Consider the following 18,975-nt stretch of genomic DNA (forward strand, 5'->3'; position numbering starts at 1 on the left):
CCACTCCTTACACTCCTCAGCAAAACAGTGTTGTCGAGCGTCGCAATCGCATGGTTGTTGAAATGGCTCGTTCCATGCTACAACACAGGAGTGTTCCAAACAAATTCTGGGCTGAAGCAGTATTTACTGCTGTTTATCTTCTTAACAGATCACCCACTCAGGCTGTTACAGGGAAGACTCCTGAAGAGGTTTGGTCTGGCCGTAAGCCTAAGATCAGTCATCTCAAAGTATTTGGCTCAGTTGCATATGTTTGGATTCCAGCTGCTAAACGATCTAAGCTGGATTCCAAAAGCCAGAAACTCATGATGACAGGGTACAGTGATCATCACAAGGCCTATAGGCTGATAGATATAGCCACTGGTCGTCTTAGCTTCAGTCGGGATGTAGTATTTGTTGAAGACAGAGGATTCTTTCAGTCTTCTTCTTCTAAGCAGTGTTCTGAGGATCAGCCTCACAGTGTTCTTCTTCCGGTCGGTCCACCTGATGGGAGGGATGATGTAGCATCAGTATTTGATAATACTCTATCTGAGCTTCCTCCAGAAAATAACCCTCCTCTTGCGGCCCCTATTGCTCTTGAGTCTTCTCCACCTCCTCCTGATATTGGTTCCTCTACTCCTGCTATTGCTTCTTCTACTCTTCGGCCAAAATGGTGGGCTAAAACCATTGGTGATCTCCGGGATGATGAGCTCCTTGAAGGCAGAACTTCTAGACATAAGAACAGACAACAGTCTACAGTCAATTTTGCTCTTATGGCTAACCTACACAGTACTTTTGAGCCTCAAACCTATTCAGAGGCTAAGGGTACATCTGAGTGGGAACAGGCTATGGAAGCCGAATTCCAGAGCCTTCAGAAGAATCACACATGGACACTTTCTGATCTTCCTGCAGACAAAAAACCCATAGGTTGCAAATGGGTGTATAAAGTGAAATACAAAGCTGATGGAACCATAGACAAGTATAAAGCTCGTCTTGTGGCTCGAGGGTTCTCACAGAAGGAAGGCATTGACTATGAGGAGACTTTTGCTCCTACAGCCAAGATGAGTACCATAAGGCTTATGCTCGCCCTAGCAGCTCAGTTCAATTGGAAAGTTCATCAGATGGATGTAAAGAGTGCTTTCCTAAATGGTGATCTCCAAGAAGAAGTCTACATGACGCAGCCTCCAGGATTCAAGGTTGCTGGTCAAGAACAGAAAGTGTGTCGGTTAGCTAAAGCAATCTATGGATTGAAACAAGCTCCTCGGGCTTGGTACATGAAAATTGATCAGTACCTGACTGATCAGGGTTTTCAGCGGAGTCCATCTGATGCAAATCTGTATATCAAGCATACTGGTGATGATATCTTGTTTGTGGTTGTCTATGTGGATGACCTTATCATTACTGGCAGTCATGCACATTTGATCCATAGGATCAAACAAGATTTATGCAGAACTTTTGAGATGACCGACTTGGGACTTCTTCATTACTGTTTGAGGGTTGAAGTTTGGCAGACTGAAAATCAGATCTTTCTCTCTCAGTCCAAGTATGCCAGAAATCTTGTGGACAGGTTCAGAATGCAGGATTGCAAACCAGCCACGACTCTTATGGAACCAGGGCTCAAACTTTCAGCACAATCATCCTCTCCCCTTGTGGATGAAACTTTATTCAGGCAATTAGTGGGCAGTCTCATCTACCTTACTGCTACCAGACCTGACATCAGTTTTGCAGTAAGCTACATTTCCCGTTTCATGTCAGCCCCTAAAGCTGATCATTGGCAAGCAGCAAAGCGTGTGCTACGATATGTGCGTGGCACTTCTGATTATGGTCTCCTATACACTCGAAGTTCCAAACCTATACTCCGTGGTTACACTGATTCTGACTGGGCCGGTTCGGTTGATGACCGTAAATCTACAGCTGGGTATGTGTTTAATCTAGGATCCGGTGCTGTTACTTGGACTAGTAAGAAGCAACAGGCAGTGGCTCTCTCCTCAACAGAAGCAGAGTATCGGGGAGCAGTTAAGGCATCCTGTGAGGCAGTTTGGCTTCGACGTATGCTTGCAGATATGCATGTTTCCCAGACAGGGCCTACTTCTTTGTTTTGTGATAATCAGGGAGTGCTCAAACTTGCCAAGAATCCAGTCTTTCATGAACGAACAAAGCATGTGGAAACTCATTGCCACTACATTCGCCAGCTTGTTGAAGACGGCTCAGTTCAGTTACAATATGTTCCCACAACAGAGCAGCCCGCCGACATTTTCACCAAGCCTCTTGGTCCTGATAAATTTGTAAAATTCAGAGGGTCTATTGGTGTTGTAAATAGATTGAGCATTAAGGGAGGGTATTAGAATATTCCTATTTAGTATTCTATTTAGTATTTAATGCTCATTGTATTTAGCTGTTGCTATTTGTATTCTTTTAGCAGTTTCTTAGATGAAACTGAGTGTTTCTATATTCTACATAGAAACCTGATGTTTCTATTATTGTAAATATCTCTGTATTATGATTGAGCTGTTTTGCTCATTTGAAATTAATTCATTCAACATTCTTTTAAAAATTGGGAAGAAAGATTGTACTGCTATACAAACAATAATCTTCAAATATTTTTGTAGCAGTCTAGATGTTGTAATTTGGTCTCAAGGAAGATATGGGTGGAATAATTGTTAATTTTAGATAACAATAGTATGTTCTATGCTTGCAACAATTACTTCAATGTCCTTTTATTAGCCCAATGACAATTTCTACTTAATTACCAGTAGCAGTCACATTAACCATTAACCACATTGACAGTAACTATAGATAGAACATAAATAATAAATGCCAAAGAGAAGCCAAGACAAGAGAACACCAAAATTTGGTGAATGCCAGGGAAAAACCCTAAGATGGGGAAACCCAAAAACCCTTTGATCATTTCTTCTTATTATTATAACAAATGTTCAACAGAGAGAGGGAGAACAATAAAGTCAAAATTGACTTACCAATAGATGATCAAAACCACTGTTCAAAATAGCCCTGCCAAATCTCTAGTTCTGCCCTCAGTCAAATCAACCCTAACTAGAAAGTCGATGACAGTCAAAGTCTGGTCAAACTTCTCCAAAAGAGCTCGGTCAAAGGAGAGAGGAACTCAGCCTCTCTTGTTGGTCAAAGTTAGCCCAAAATAGTGAACATATCAACTGTCAAACTCGGTCAACCTGTAGTCAACTTTTGTGATCAAACATGACTGCGGTCAATGCAAGCTAAATTGCTCATTTTGCGTTGGTTTTTGTGCCCAAAAACTTGGCCTACCCAAACAAAAAAATGCCCAAAAAGGTCAAAGTCAACACCCATAAAGGTCAAAGTCAATGCTGGTCAAACTACAAAAAAAGGTCAGATTTTTGGCCTTGTAATTTTCTTCCTCCTTTCTCCCTGACGTGTGAGAAAATCAACTGCCCAATGAGGTGTATGAACCAATCAGATGAGGAGAGAGAAGAATGTGTGAGTTGATGAGGTAGGAAATGAGGTTTGAGGTCATCCTTATTTATACAAGTCATTGAGGTTCAAGAGACATTTAGTTTGGGCTTCATGAGCCTACATGATGGTGTGGCCGACCTTGACAATTTACACGTGTGGGCTTCATTTAAAAAACATATTTCTCCTTGTCCAAATTTAGTGATCTTTATGTCAATTTTGGTCCTCTCGAAAAGAGGAATTCAATGCAATAAATATCTCTCCATAATTGAGCCATCAAAAGTGGAATTTTGCCCTAGTTTCCAACTTTAACACTCCATCTCAAGTAGAGAGAATTTCACTTGCCAATATCAGACCATCGATCATCATAACATCTTGTCGTCATGTACCACCTATGCTTCTTGTCTCAACTCTGCTGAACACTGATCCCATGATCTGGTCGAGAGTTTATCAAGAACATCAAGGCCCCCACAAGTTGTCTATATTCAGAAGGGTTTGCCAATTCAGGCCCAGTAGCACTTCCACATAACTTCTTGAAGCTGAGTTCCATCAGAGTAGACACAGATTTGCGTTCCACCATCCCACATCTCTCTTTTAGCTTCACAATGTATATTCCTTGACAAAGGAAAATCTCTCTTGGCTTTTGGCAGACCTCCAGGCCTAGGAAGTAATAAGTATCGGGTCTTTCATCTTGAACTCAGAAGTCAACTCCCTCTTGCGTTGATAAATGAGAGGGTATGCGCCTGTTAGAAAGAGATCATCAACATAAAGGACCAAGATAAGAGGCATGTCCTTTTCAACCTTGAAGTATAGGTTAGGATCAACATAACTCCTTGTAAATCCCTGCTTCATAAGTTAGCTATCAATTCTCTCATACAAAGCCCTAGGGGCTTGCTTCAACCCATAGAGGGCTTTCTTCAATTTACAGACATGTGTCCTATCTTGTACTTCAAACCCTTGAGGTTGTTCCAAGTAGACTTCCTCCTTAAGTGATCCATGGAAAAATGCAGTTTTGATGTACATTTGATTTAGGCTCCATTCCTAATTCGCAGTGAGAGCAATAATAGATCGAATAGTGGTATATCGAGCAACTAGCGCAAATATTTCATCATAGTCCACTGCTTCCTTTTGAGAGAAGCCATGAGCTACGAACTTGGCCATATAGTTCTCAACACTTCTATCAACTCCATGTTTAATTTTGTAAAGCCATTTTGACGTGACAACGAACTTGTCCTTAGGTATAGGCACCTTGTCCCAGACATAATTCTTCATGATCGATTCATATTCCTCATTCATCGCTTCTTTTCATACTTGGTGCTTTATAGCTTCTTCAAATGTGCATGGTTAAGCTTGAACAAAAATACTCATGGAGCCAAATACCCTTGGTACTTGTTCGACTTCTTACTTTTGTGAAATGTCTCTCTTGGAGCAAAATGTCTATCAACATCTTTGAGAGTATCTTTGAGCCATAGAGGTCATTTCCTTGAGGTAGAGGGATCACCAGGAGGTGGATCAATAACATCCATCAGACCATCAACATCAGGCATAGGCTCATTCAACGGAGGTTTGTCTTGTTTTTTGACAGCATCATCATCGTCCGTCCTTGGGATAGGGAGATCTTTGGCTTTCCTAAGGGAAGTGTCTTCATCAAAGGTAACATCATGACTTACTTCCAGATCTCTTTGGCCAGGTATATAGATTCTATATACCTTTGAATTTTCACTGTAGCTGATGAATATACCTTTCTTCCTAGAAGCTTCCAACTTATTCCTTTTCTCTTTAGGCACATGAAAATATACTGGACAACCAAATATTCTTAAAAGAGAAACATCGGGTTTCTTACCAGTGAAGACTTCTTCGAGTGTCCTGAAATCCAAAGCTTGATGTAGGTTCCTATTTTGAACATATATGGCAGTGTTGGCAACTTCTCCCCATAAGAACTTTGGTAGACCTTGATCAAAGATCATGGCATGGGTGGCTTCCATGATTGTTTGATTCTTCCTTTGAGTAACACCATTTTGCTCAGGAGTGTGTGGAACAATTGTCTCTCACTTAATGCCAACATCTCTGCAAAAGTCATTGAAATCATTTGATTCATATTCGGTTCCATTGTCAATCCTCAACGTCTTGATCTTCTTCCCTGTTTGATTGTCCACCAATGCTTTGAAAGAACATGACCATTTGAACACTTCATCCTTCCTCTTCAAGAAATAGATCCATGTTTTGCTTGAGAAGTCATCCACAAAGATTGCATAATATGAGTATCTTCCTAATAATTCTTACGGGCAAGATACCAAACAAGTTAGAATGGACCAATTGAAGAATATCTGTAGTCTGGCTTTCACTAGAAGGTGTTAATTTTAGGTTAACATGTTCTTTGCTTAATACAATTACTTCAATGCACCACATTAACCCGATTTTCAGTTCTTTCCATTAGCAAAACCATATCACATTGATAGTAATTGGAGAAAGAACATAAACAACATATGCAGAGGACAAGTCAAGACATGAGAACACAGGAAATGGCTCAAGCCAAGGAAAAACCCCAAGATGGGGAAAACCCTTTGACAATTCTTCTTATTATCTTATATCAAAATATTCAACAAAGAGAGATAGAGTACAACAATTTAAAGTCAATAGTGACTTGTTGGCATCACAACCCTTAAACAAATGAGTGATCTATCTGGATCTGCAATCTGGCATGAACTGTATTCATGCTACTGAAGAGGGTTAGACTGATTAGGGTTGCTCACAAAGATCACTATTAACTGCATTAGAACCCTCCTAATGATTGCGGCTGAGCTTGAGATGCAAGAAGCCATTCTAGCCCTCTTCCACTTGGTCAAGAACACTATAATCAACTGTGACCGGCAATCAAACAAGGTCTGCAACATAATTTGATTAGACCTGAGTGGCTCACCTTTCTGGAAGGGTATGAAACTTGATCTTCATATAACATTTGATATAGGCCAGTGGTTGTCCTAAATCACAGTGGCTGCCTTCTGCTCTTATTCGGCCTCCACAACAGACTTCAACGATGCCCAGAATTACCCTTAAGGTACAACGAATGTCTCTCATGAGACCCTCGACCCTGTGACAGAAGAGAAAACCCAAGCCAGAATGCTCCTTCGTCCTCCATCTGAATTCGAATACCTCAGACATTTTCTTGTGTTAGATGAGGATGGAAGATGCCTTTATATACAAGTTGCCATGATGATTTGTTCTAATGGAGGTGAAGCCAACCTTGACATTTTGGAGGCAAATTTAAAATTCAAAATTTTCAAAATTTCCCTTCTTGATGAGATTATGACTTATAGAAATTCTTTTGAACAAATAAATATTTTTCCTTATCCAAATTTGGTGATCTTTGGGTCAATTTTGATCCTTTCGAGAAGAGGAATTTAATGCAATGACTATCTTCACCAGATGAGCTGGCCAAAATGGAATTTGGCCCTAGTTTTCAAATTTAACAGAAGGGAATGTTCCCTTTGTATGTTTCCAAGCTGCACGACCCTTACAAACACCTTCGTGGATCATTTTAAACTTAGGCATACCCGTGACCAACTTCCTTACCCCAGGTAAGGCTTTGTAATGTAAGTGGGGAAATATCCAGTGCCATAATTCACATTGAAGAGAAGTATCACTTGCCAAAGCTCCTAAAAGAATTCCTCCAACTTGATAGAGACCATCAACCGAAAATGCAGGAGTAAATGCATCTTTGGGGTTTCTATGCCAAATACGTACCTTTCCATCGATGAATGCTACCTTGAAGCCTTTATCTTCCATTGAAAAAACAAACACCAGGTTCTTCTTCAAATTGGGCACATACAATACTTCTTGTAGATGTATGGTTTGACCTTGATTGAAGTGAAGAATGACAATACCTATTCCTTTCATGGGGTAGGTGGCATTATCTCCAATTATGATCTTTAAATTAATTTTATTTCAACCAAATTTGAGAGGGCCTCCTTGTATCCAATGAAGTGCCTTGAGGCTCCACTATCAATTCTAGCATTTCTTGTCCTTTTGGGAGGTCGACCATTTCCATTTCGAGTAGCCAAAGCATTCCTCTTTCATTTGTTGTTGAACCTATTGTTCCTTTGATTGCCATTGCCTTTGAAATTGTTGTTGTTGTTGTCGTCATCACTTGGAGGATTTTTCTTGTGAGGACACTCTATAGCAGAGTGGCCGAAGCTGTTGCAATTGTAGCACCTTCCTTTTCTTCCTTCTTTGAATCCATTCTTGGATCCTTGACCCTGTCTCCTTGGATGAACATATTCTTCCTTTTTGCATGAGTGGAGAAGGCAATAGGTTCATTTCCATTGGAGGACGTATCTCTCTCTGTTGATTTTTTTGTAGCTTGGGAGGTACTCCAATCCTTGAGGATTGAGGGTTTGGAGGAAGGAGCTCCACTAGCGGCCTTGTGGGCTTGAAACCCAAGCTGGGGGTTTTGCACCCATCGATGTTTGGGCCAAAACCGTGACGCGACTTTGACATGTGATGGATAGAGATGATAGAGGATGTCGAGACGAATCCAACGCATCGGGAATCATCAGAATCCTAGTGGTCAAAGTGGAGTTATGAATTTTTGAAGTTTACATGTGGGTTTGTGCACCATAATACAAGTTGGCCTTGTTGTTGGAGAGCCCAAGAGTGGGCTAGACATTGCACATGAGACATGTATAAATAAGAGTCGTTGGGAGGTCATTTATACACATCGTAAGGTGCATCAATCAAAACAAGGAGCTCCGACTCATAGTGCGAGTTTGTGGAGATATTCTCACTGTTTTGGGTGCGGAATCTAGAGAAAAAGAGCCGCAACTCTTAGCCACATTGCAAGAGGCAAGAAGGATGGATTGAGGGTAGTTTTGTGACCACAATAGAGCAATCTTACCTTGCAGATCAGGCCACAAACTTTAGGTGAGCTATGTGATTGTTGCATGTTTTTGGGTGTGTATATCTATGTTTACAGGGCCGCAATGAGGGGCTGCTACAACAACAACTGGGAGGTGAAATTTAGAGGGTTGAAAGGCCTAGAAAATCCTTCCTAACTAGACCACAGTCTTCTCTAAGGGTAGCCAAAGAAAGTAGGGGTATTCTCCTATTGTATTGAGCTTGTTTGTAGTGTTGTAGTGGGAAGATTAGTTGTGGTCTGAGCTGTGTGTTTTAGGAAGCCTTGTGGAGGTGCCCAAGGCCCACAACAACACCTTGGATACCTTGCAACCAACAACTGGAGGAAACAACATGATTGGAGAAGTTTAGGGCACTGGTTTGGGCTGTTGGTGTGCCCTAACCAGACTTGTACATGCAAAGAACCCTAGGCAAAAGGGAAACAACAGGGAGGTGTAGATGGTGTCTTGGTGATGATTGGATGCCATGTGGATGGGTGTCCTAAAAGAGGACTTATTAGTGAAGTCTATTGGCAGCCAAGAGGAGGGTTTCCTTGGTGTAAGGATGCCCTAGCTAGAGGTAGATGCTACAAAAAGGATTGGTCACTCGTGGTTTGTTGGAGGGAAGCGTGAGAGTGGACCAAGTGTGGACGTGGATTGGTCATTTATGGTCTGTTGGAGGACAACGTGATAGTGCCCAAGTTGGAGCTCGGTGTGCACCATCATCATGGACGTAGGTGGTTGTTAGAGTGGCAATTGTTGAGCTCAAGGTTTGATGAGCTAGAGGAGCGGTTGAACAATCCTAGACTTGTGTGTGGAGAAAGACTTCTACAATAAATGATGGGAAGACTTCCTAGTCCGTGTTCATTGTGGGAGATGGACATCTTGCAGTAATAGGTGGCAACTCTCTAGGCCCTATGTTGGTCTTTATTGGAACAACGCAGGGAGACCATACTGGGATGAAGTCCAAGAGTAGCTGAGGAGTAGTAGTGGGGAGATTGAGAGTTGTTCACAAACGGAGTTGTGAACAACTTGACAGGAGTCTCGATGTGTTTTCCCCTTGATGGACAAAGGCAAAACTAGTGAGTAGATTGGATAGCCGAGGTTCAGTGGCCAGATGGAATTGAATCATTGATAGAGGCAGTGTTGCAGATCGAGAGCCGAAGAATCGGGTAGGTACAAGGTACGATTGAGAGGAGCTAAGAGAGCGTGCTACATCGGCCAGATGGTTAGAGTATCTTGTTGAGGGTAGATTGGTTGTCGATGAATTGACATCAAGCCCCGTTTTTGTATTCTTGTACTAGTGGATATTTGAGGGCCATTATCCCTAGTACGAGAGCCCTAGACTGTTGTATTTTATTCATTTTGATTAATATAACGCAGTTGGGTTTAAAAAGTTGCCTATATTTTGTGCACTAGTAGATCTATTGCTATTTATATTTTGTTGTGCAAAGTAGCTTCGTTTTGATTCTTGGTTTGGTAGCGTCAGTGATTTAAGATTCTATCCCAAACACCAAGGTCGTGGAAATTCAACACTCTCCATCATCCTAGTCTCCTCTTGAGTGCATCCAACCAATAACTCATCGAAACCAGGTTTCCTGTCATTGTTGAGAATGTTGGTGGTAAATACATCCCTTGGTCTTGAAAGATCTCCAAGTGCAATGAGAGTGAGCTCCCTGCTAGCAATAACTTCTCCAATAGATAGTAGGTCATTCTTGATTTGTGTTATTCTCATGAAGTAGGTTTGGATAGACTCCCCTTTATCCATCTTGATATCCTTCAACTTGTTTTTGAGAAAGAGGATTTGATTTGCATTGTTCACTTTGAACATCCCAACCAGCGTATCATATATTTCTTTAGAAGTTCCCAAATCAGAAATATAGGCAACCAAATGCTTTTGAATGGAGTCGATCAAAATTTTCTTTGCTTTGACCTCACGATTTTTATACTTTGTCCTAGCAGCAGTTGGTACATTTGAAGGAAACTCCACCACTTTTCCTTGCACATGGTCCAATACTGCATTCTCCTCCAAAGTCGGGTCCAAAGTCATCTTCGTTGATGATAGTCAGATTTGTCACTGAGCTTGTCCTCAGCCTTGAAATGAGATGTAGAGGTCTTTGAGACTTGTCCAATAATTTTTGTTCGACATATCTCTTAGTGATTGCTTCTCTCTTGCTTGGGCTTTGTCTTCACCTGACCTTTGATACCATGTTAATTTTAGATAACAATGATATGTTCTATGCTTGCAACAATCACTTACAATGTTCTTTTATCATCCAATGACAATTTCCACTTAATTACTAAAGAAATTTCAACCCCCACTACGGTTATCAGTGTTCCTTATCACTCCATGCATTTAGTTTTAAATCCAAGCATGATAAAATTTCTAAAATCTCGAAATGACAATATTTTTCTGAAAATACAAATTTAGAGATTTCACAACTGCTGAAATTGCAGAAATAAAACACAGCAAAATTATGACAGCCACACAGAAAATAACACAGTGATTTTTGGTCAATGTGACCCTAGAAAAACTCCCTACAACTCTTGGGGAAAACTAGTTTGAGAGCTCTTCTTTATTTATGAAAATGCTTTTACAGAGAAACTGAAATACACAGTAAAAATTCCAGCAACCACAAATTACAACTTATTTTAATTTTCGTGCTTGAACTCTGCTTCAAAAATCGTGCCAATCAGTGAATAGCCAAAACATAAAAATTTTCAGCAATAAAACAACATTAAATGCTATACGACCTGCCTCGAAAAATGTGCCCAGAACTTGCTATACGGATTGTACGGATTTCAACAGTACGGTTGCCTCGAAATTTGTGCCCTTGCTGCTGTCTCTCTTCCTCGATATCTGTGCTGTCCCTCTTTCTCAATATCTGTGCCTTTCTCCTATTGTACCATTTTGCCTTGGGACGCGTGCCAATAAATGATACTGCCCAGATTTGCTGAAATGTTTTCTTGCTGCTCTCCTTCACTTTCTCACTACTCAAAAATTTTCTCTTTGCTCTCTTTTCTCTTTCTCTCAAATGTTCATGAAAGAATGAATTGATCTTTTCCTCTTCTCTTCTCCTTTTAATCTCCAAATGACCTTTTGGGTTACTCTAAGATCTAATGACTGAGGTTCATTTAGATCTAGGGATGAGTATAAATGTGCATTTAATTCTCACATTCTATTTTTTTAACTCACCCAGTTAAATAAAGACCCACTTAGCTTTTTATTTCCATAGTCACTTTTTCACTTTCTAATTCTTCATTGAATTTAAGAAAGTCATTTTTAAATTAGAATGTAACTTTACCACTTATAAATTCACTTTTAAATTAGAATGTAACTTTACCACTTATAAAGTCATTTTTAAATTAAATTGACTTTATCACTTATAAAGTCACTTTGGGAGAAAAGTAAAAAATAAATTTGGACACTTTTCCCTAGGGCAAAAATCAAAGCATTAGGGAACCACTTGTCCTTTGGTACCCAAATTTTAACAATTACCAATAGAAATCACATTAACCATTAATCACATTGACAGTGACTGTGGATAGAACATAAACAACAAATGCAGAAGGCAAACCAAGACAAGAGAACACCGGAATTTGATGAATGCCAGGGAAAAACCCCAAGATGGGAAAGCCCTTTGATCAATTTTTATTATTATATCAAGTGTTCAGCAGAGGGAGAGGGTACAATAAAGTCAAAACTGACTTGCCAATAGATGATCAAAACCACTGTTCAAAACAGCCCTGTCAAATCTGTAATTCTGCCCTCAGTCAACAGCAGTCAAAGCAGCCCTAACCAGAAAGTCAACAGAAGTTAAAGTCTGGTCAAACTTTTCCAAAAAAAGTTCAGTCAAAGGAGAGGAAATCAGCGTCTCTTGCAGGTCAAAGTCAGCCCAAAACAGTCAAATATCAGCTGTCAAACTCGGTCAACCTGTAGTTAACTTCTGCGGTCAACACAGGTCAAAGTGTTCCTTTTGCCTTGGTTTCTGTGCCCAAAAACTCGGCCTGCCCAAACAGAAAAATGCTCAAAAGATCAAATTAAATTCTACCCAGAAGGTCAAAGTTAACGCTGGTCAAACTGCAGAAAAACTTCAGATTTTGGCCTTGTAATTTTTGTCCTCCTTTCTGCCACACGTGCGAGAAAATCAGCTTCCCAATTAGTTCTCGGGAATAGGTCATGTATGAATTCCTTTCTAGTGGAACAAACTTCTATAACTATGCTTTTTCAGCTGCAGAAATTAATTACAGAGATTAACTTACAGCAACTCTACAATTATACTAATCTGTAAGGTTATTACCATTGTTATGTTTATGACACTGCAATAGTGCAACCAATTTCTTGTATCTTTCTTTGGTACCTGAAGATGTGGATGATTTTTTTTTTTATCATGTCCAGGCGTTTCTTTGCGCCTATTCTTGACATTGCCTAATCTTTGGATGCTAGATTTGCTTGCTGACCTATATAAATGGCTATGGGATCAAAATGATGTGGTTAAAGTTTAAACTATCCGAGCTTTTGTTAATATTTATGTTGGCTGGTTGATGCTTTCTGCAGCATAGTTCATGTCTGAGATCAAAGATTATTTTTTTCCACTCTTATAGTTATATTAACCTCCGCAATCAGCTATTTTCTTTATAAATAAAGGATATCAGAAAACATGAAATTATATCCTGTTGCATTGTTATTTATTCCCTTGCTTAGAAAGGACTTTACAAATGCCTCCTTGATAAATGTTTTTTATGAACATCATGTGGGCTTTTGGTTCGTTATGAGTTGGCAATTTTGTCTGTTTGCAGCATGTTTTCATTGCTATGCCTTCTTGTTCATGCGTTAACTTATGTGACTGGCTAATGATGTGCTACACAGGTGCACCATATGTGTTGTTTGCATTCCAGGACTCTGGATGGCTTCGACAGGAACATCGTATCTTATCTCTGAGTGATGCATATAATAATTTTTGGAAATCTCTGGATGAGTAAGCTGCTGCTTTTACCTTGCATCTTCACAATGTTTAAGAGTGCGGTATGATGGAATTGAAAGGCTTTGTTATGAGTGCCTACCTTATGAATTATTTTATGAGGAAGACTTTTGACACAAATTATGAGTTCTTTTTTATTTCTTGTAGACACCGCATATTATTCTATGTTTTTCCTAGGTGGCTAGAAAGGAAACAATTATATTATACATATCAAACTCTATATGTAAATTGCTTTCCATTCAACTAATTCTTCAATACTGCAATCTCCATGTGGAAACTGTTCTTTGTTTAGCTTTTTTCAATATTTCTGTTATTCATACCTACTTTTGAACTAAATTACGCTTTGATGATGTTTACAATGTTGAAAATGCAATCTGGGGTACAATATTTTTCTATTCATGCCATTCCTCGGTAACACTCATTGGTCCTTGAGAGGTCAAACAATGGAATAGCTAAGAAACAAAATTTGTTATTGGAAATTTTTAGGAGAGTCGTACCTGCAACACTCAAAACTGTTGATGGGAAAATCTTGGGAGATGCATACCTTACAACTGTCATACACCAAAAAAGTTTATATGGTAAAGCAGAGATGGTAAATGGGACGTTAAAGGTGAAACATGCTTTGCAACACCCATATTTGGGCTATTATAAGTCCCGCTACATTGTGTGGGATGAGAAAAATTTGGAGCCCCAAGGTGGCATGAGATTGGCATGCCCAAACCAAGCACATCTCTGGAAGATCATGCCCCCTCCTCAACATAGGTTTGTATTGGGGTAACATAGGTTAAATCAATTTGGACATGATTATAGAGAGCTGAATCCAAAAAGATTAAATTTCACTAGGGAATCATAAACCTCAGAATTAGAGTTGTGTAAGTGAATTTTACAACTGGTTATTTAAATGAAAAACTAGGAAAATTACCGCCTCTAGCTCATTGGTGGTGCCGCTTCATTAGATGTAGAATTTTCTGATTTTAAAATTTTTCAAATAAGATATGAAATTCCAATGTATATTTCTCAATCAAGTAACTACTCATGGGTTTAGGTTGTGAAAAGGAAGAAGGATCTCGAAATTGTTGAGGTCAAAGAGGTATGGGTTATTAAGGTTCCAAGGCTTCTTTGTTTCAGTATGGGGATTCTCTTCCAACTTTTTGGAACATTTACAGGTTACTCTCACCTTCCTTACTGATATATCTGACTTAAAAAATTTGAGCATTGGTAAAGCTTGGAAGAGAGCTAACCACTATTCTCATGCTTAATTTTCTTCCTCTTGAAGATAGGCTCCATGCCTTTTGGACAAAGAGAAGGCACTCCCTCCTACACATAATAGTGCTACATGCTAATCTCATGAAGTTCAACGTTGACAAGGTCAAGTGAGAGAAAAGATAGGTTAGAATATGCTAGCAAGGAAAGCAAATGATTTTTTATTTGCGATCAAAGAGTCTTAATTTAGAACTCTTCCATCTCTTGAGTTGGCCTTTTTGTCACACAAACTAGAGAGGGTCCTAGGAGGAGAACCTAAGGGACAAGTACTAGACCAAATGATAACAATGGGACAAAGACCCACTGTCACCTCAGTCGTGCCCCCTGCTCTTTACAAACTTTCACCAATCACTTGTAATGATGGGATGAATGATAAAGTATGAAGTGATTCTGACAACCCATTCAAGGAGAGACTCAATTAGGGCTTAATGCTCTTCCAAGAACATAAAGGCTCTCCAAAAAAGACCTAGGCGGAAAGTCTAGATCTAGGGTTAGAGATATCCAATGACGATGAGTATGCCTAAGGTCAAGACTTCCAATGTGATATAGGACCTCTCTAGAAGCTTCACAAGGTGATTTGTCACTTGAAAAGGGGTTTCACTTCACTATAGAGAGACCTAGAAAGAGCCTATGCAAGGCCTAGGGTTTATGTGCTCACTAGGTCAAGGTAGGGTAGGGAAAGGGTCAAGAATGATCTATTCCTCTGAATAGTATGTGCAAATGACCCTTTAGAAGACCACCTTATCCAAGATGCTCAAGGTAGGTTTCCAAAGACACAACTAAGGCACAAGTTTTCTCGCAAACTAACTATGAGAATTCCATGAAACTTAGAGATACTCTAGAGGAGACACCAACGCAGATTCTTTTCCAAATGGATTTGAAAAATACCCCCTCTAAAGAATTTCACAAGGTGCCCTAGCTAGGCCTTCTAGAGAAAGGGGCTGAAGTTTTTGGAGGAGATAAAAGAGTAGGAAAAGAAGGGTGACCACCAATTTTACTTGGACTAGTGCCTTGTTAAAATGTGCAACTAGGGTCAAAATCCACTTTGGGCAACTCATTGACCTAAGATGATGTTTGGACAAACTTTCTCTTTTTGAGAGGACCAATATTGACCCTGGAAGCACTAAATTTGGACAAGGAGAAATATGTTTTTGATACCAAGCCCACAAGTGCACATTTGGTCAAGGTCTGCTTGGGGTCAATTAGACAAATTGAACCCCCTCCATCACTTATAAATAAAGGAGATCCCCAACCTCGTTTGGCACATCAACAACATACATCATTTCTTCTCTCTTCTTCATTGATTGGTTCATACAGATCTGAGGCAGCCTATTCTTCTTCACACATGTGAGGGTTTGGAGGCATCTTTTACTTTCTGCATTGACTTTTTGCAGCATGACAATTAGACTTTGGTTTGATCGAGTTTCTGTCCTTGGTTTGACTCACTTTTACCAGCAAAAGTTCGATCTTGGAAGGCTATCTCTGAGGGCTGTCTTGGAAGGCGTTTTTGTGAGGGCTATCTTTGTTTGGGCAGGCCGCATTTCTGGGCGCAAAAATCGAGGCTAAACGTTGATTGTTGACCAACGTTGCCTGTAGCTAGGGTTGAGCACAAGTGGGTTGTTCGACCAGACTTTTACTGGGCTAAATTTCACTGTTTTGAGGGCTGTTTTATCTTGCTGTTTGGAGGCCGAAGTTCACTGAAGTTGGCAGATTTGCTAAGGGTCAAATTTGCCATGTTGACCAGCGTTGACTTTTTTGGTTAGGGCTCTTTTGCTGCTGTTATAAATTATCAGATCTGTAAATTTTACCATCTCTCTCTCTGCTAAACTATTGACGACTATAAGAAGAATTGATCAAGGGTTTCCCCACATTGGGTTTTGTCCTTGGTTGGTGCCACATCTTGTGTCCTCTTGTCTTGGTTTGTCTTCTACTGTTTACGTTTATGTTCCATGTGCATTTTACTATCATGTTGATGTGATTGTTAAACTGGATATTGATATCGGGCTAATAAAGAAATTGAAGTAAAATTGCTCTAAAGCATAGAACACACCATTGTTGCTTAAAATTTACGGAAAAACCATAAAAATATTTAGGATCCAAACATAGTCAGCTTGTGCCCATAGTTTGTGAACTTGGAGTCCAAGGTCTGGGGAACCTGCAAACACTAATATTTTCTGAAAGATATACAGTTAGAACACACAGTGAATCAGATCACCTAAGATAAGACCACAACTTACCAATAGAATGTTGTTGTGAGAATTGCTGAATCTAACACATCAGAAACCCCTACTGCAATTTGTGGTTTACTATCTCCTACTTGTTCTTTACATTAACAAGTTATTTAATTGCATAAATATTGAAGTAAACACAAATGCAACCTTCACAAATACAAAGATCATGCACTGAAGTAAACAGAAACAGTAACACAAGGGACACCGTTATTTTTGGACAATCGTCCCGGAAAAACTTAATGCGGGAAAACCGGTGCAACATATAGAGGGTTTGTATTATTAAGCAGATTCGTGAATACGACTAGGGTGCCAGAAATGGCTCATCCAATAGAGAATATCCTTGGCAGTAGTACCTCAACCAGAGACAGATATTTCGACAAATCTGCAACCGGATGATCAACCCCACAGTGACTCCTACTGTTCCTTGTGCTGGACAGCGAAAGATGCTCCAAGCACGCTCTGGAACTGCGTCACCCTCTCCCGGCTGATTTGCTCTCAGTCTGCCCCACAGAATCTCCCCAGCGCTGCCTCTGAAGCCCAGCGTTATACTTTATGGCCTTCTGCGTCTGCGTCCTCTACGTCAGCTCCTGCTGCCTCTGCGTCAACCCTTCTAGGGCATGCACTGTCTCTCCGCCACTGCGTTGCCTCTTTGCTATGTATTCTTCGGCCTCCTGTCTAACTGCCCTTCACTGCAACTGACCACTTGCTCGTTTTCCTCAGCAAACCTCGCCCCAGAAAATCGAAGTGACTGATCTCTCTTGGTGTGTCTCCAACTGACCCTCAAGCCTCCTCTTATACTTTTCCTCTTGACGATTCAACGACCGAGATTAAGTCCTTAATCAACAGCTAAGATTAGAACTAGCTTGATCCTCATCACTTAGTACTTTCTCACCCATATTTTATTAATACACATTAATATTTTATTTTCCTAAGTCTAGACTTAGGAACCCATTAAAAATATTAATTATTTTAATAACTCCTCATCCGGGTGGAATTTCTCCAAACGATTTCTGGGTCTTGGAGATCTCATGTGCCTTAGCCTCTCTATCCGATGCTATCCAAAATCAACAGTTATAACCTACAATGAAATAACGATTCAATAAAATTTTTAAAGCACAATATACACATACCACAAATCAGTAGATCAAAGACACCATGAATTGTACCCAAAGGTCTTTATTTTGATTATTCAAAATGTTCCCAGTGGGATAGTAGCTTTACATAAGCTTTACAGAGTTACATTAGCCAAACATCAGATGGCATGAGACACAAATGACCTCTAATTTATAGATAAATCTTTCAAGTGGAAAATAATGGCTAGTTGGCTTGATCTTTGTCAAAATAATCTCTGCCGTTGAAATAATTATTTTTGAGGATTTTTCGAATTTCTCATTAAACCTGTTTTTATTAGCTCAAAAATAATTATTTGAGCTAATTTCCTCAAAAAATTGACTTTGATGCTAGGCCCAAAGGTCTATTTTTTCTTGAAATTTCCAATATTCCCTTGGCGGGGGACCTCCAAAAATTAATTTCTTTAAGATCCACGATTTTTTCCACTTGGAGAATTTAATTTCTCTAGCAATTTAAAATTTTGACTTTAACTAATTAATTTTCTGGCTTAGGATTAATTTTATTTTTTGCCAGAAAAATTAATTAATTGACACTTGAGGGGATTGATTATTTTTCCGCTTTCAAATATTTTAGCCATGGTGTCCAAGTATAAAGGACCATGCACTAAAATATTTTTTTACATAAGATTTAACATAATTCAATCCTCAAAGGGGGAATACCCATTCGTTATAGACCCTAAAATAATTTACCCAATTCTGTGACACAATATGATTTATTTGACCAAGTAATTTGTAATAAAATAATTTAGCCAATTAGCTTAAATTTTTCCCAAATCACTTTTACAAAAAACTCGACTAAAACACTAGGACTCACCTAAGACTTTGACGAAAAATTCCACCCTATGTTTGGGGTGAGGCTGGAGGGAAAAACTTTGCCGATCAACCATGTTTAGAAACACAAATGAATCAGTGAGATGAAAAGCCTCATAGGATAAAATTCATCGCCAAAATAATAGGCTTACCTAAGTTGTTACATTACAAATTTTGTAGAATGGGCTTACAACGACTCAAAAACTGATGGTTGATGATCTTGATCCATCGAAAAATTTGATACATCTGC

At 39.5% G+C, this 18,975-nt stretch overlaps 1 protein-coding gene across 4 annotated transcripts in view; it reads left to right on the forward strand.

Moving 5' to 3' along the window:
• The window catches only part of LOC149138769 (uncharacterized), a 264,909-nt gene that overhangs the window by 69,792 nt on the left and 176,142 nt on the right, over positions 1-18,975 (forward strand). For all 4 annotated transcript variants that reach the window (XM_089450134.1, XM_089450131.1, XM_089450133.1 and 1 more), the window contains exon 7: positions 13,180-13,288. In XM_089450134.1, the coding sequence (XP_089306260.1) occupies positions 13,180-13,288 (109 nt within the window). The remainder of the gene's footprint in view (positions 1-13,179; positions 13,289-18,975) is intronic.

Source organism: Pinus tabuliformis, chromosome X (genome assembly GCF_031772625.1).
Source record: "Pinus tabuliformis cultivar Carrire ecotype Pingquan chromosome X, CPIR1, whole genome shotgun sequence".
NCBI lineage: Eukaryota > Viridiplantae > Streptophyta > Pinopsida > Pinales > Pinaceae > Pinus > Pinus tabuliformis.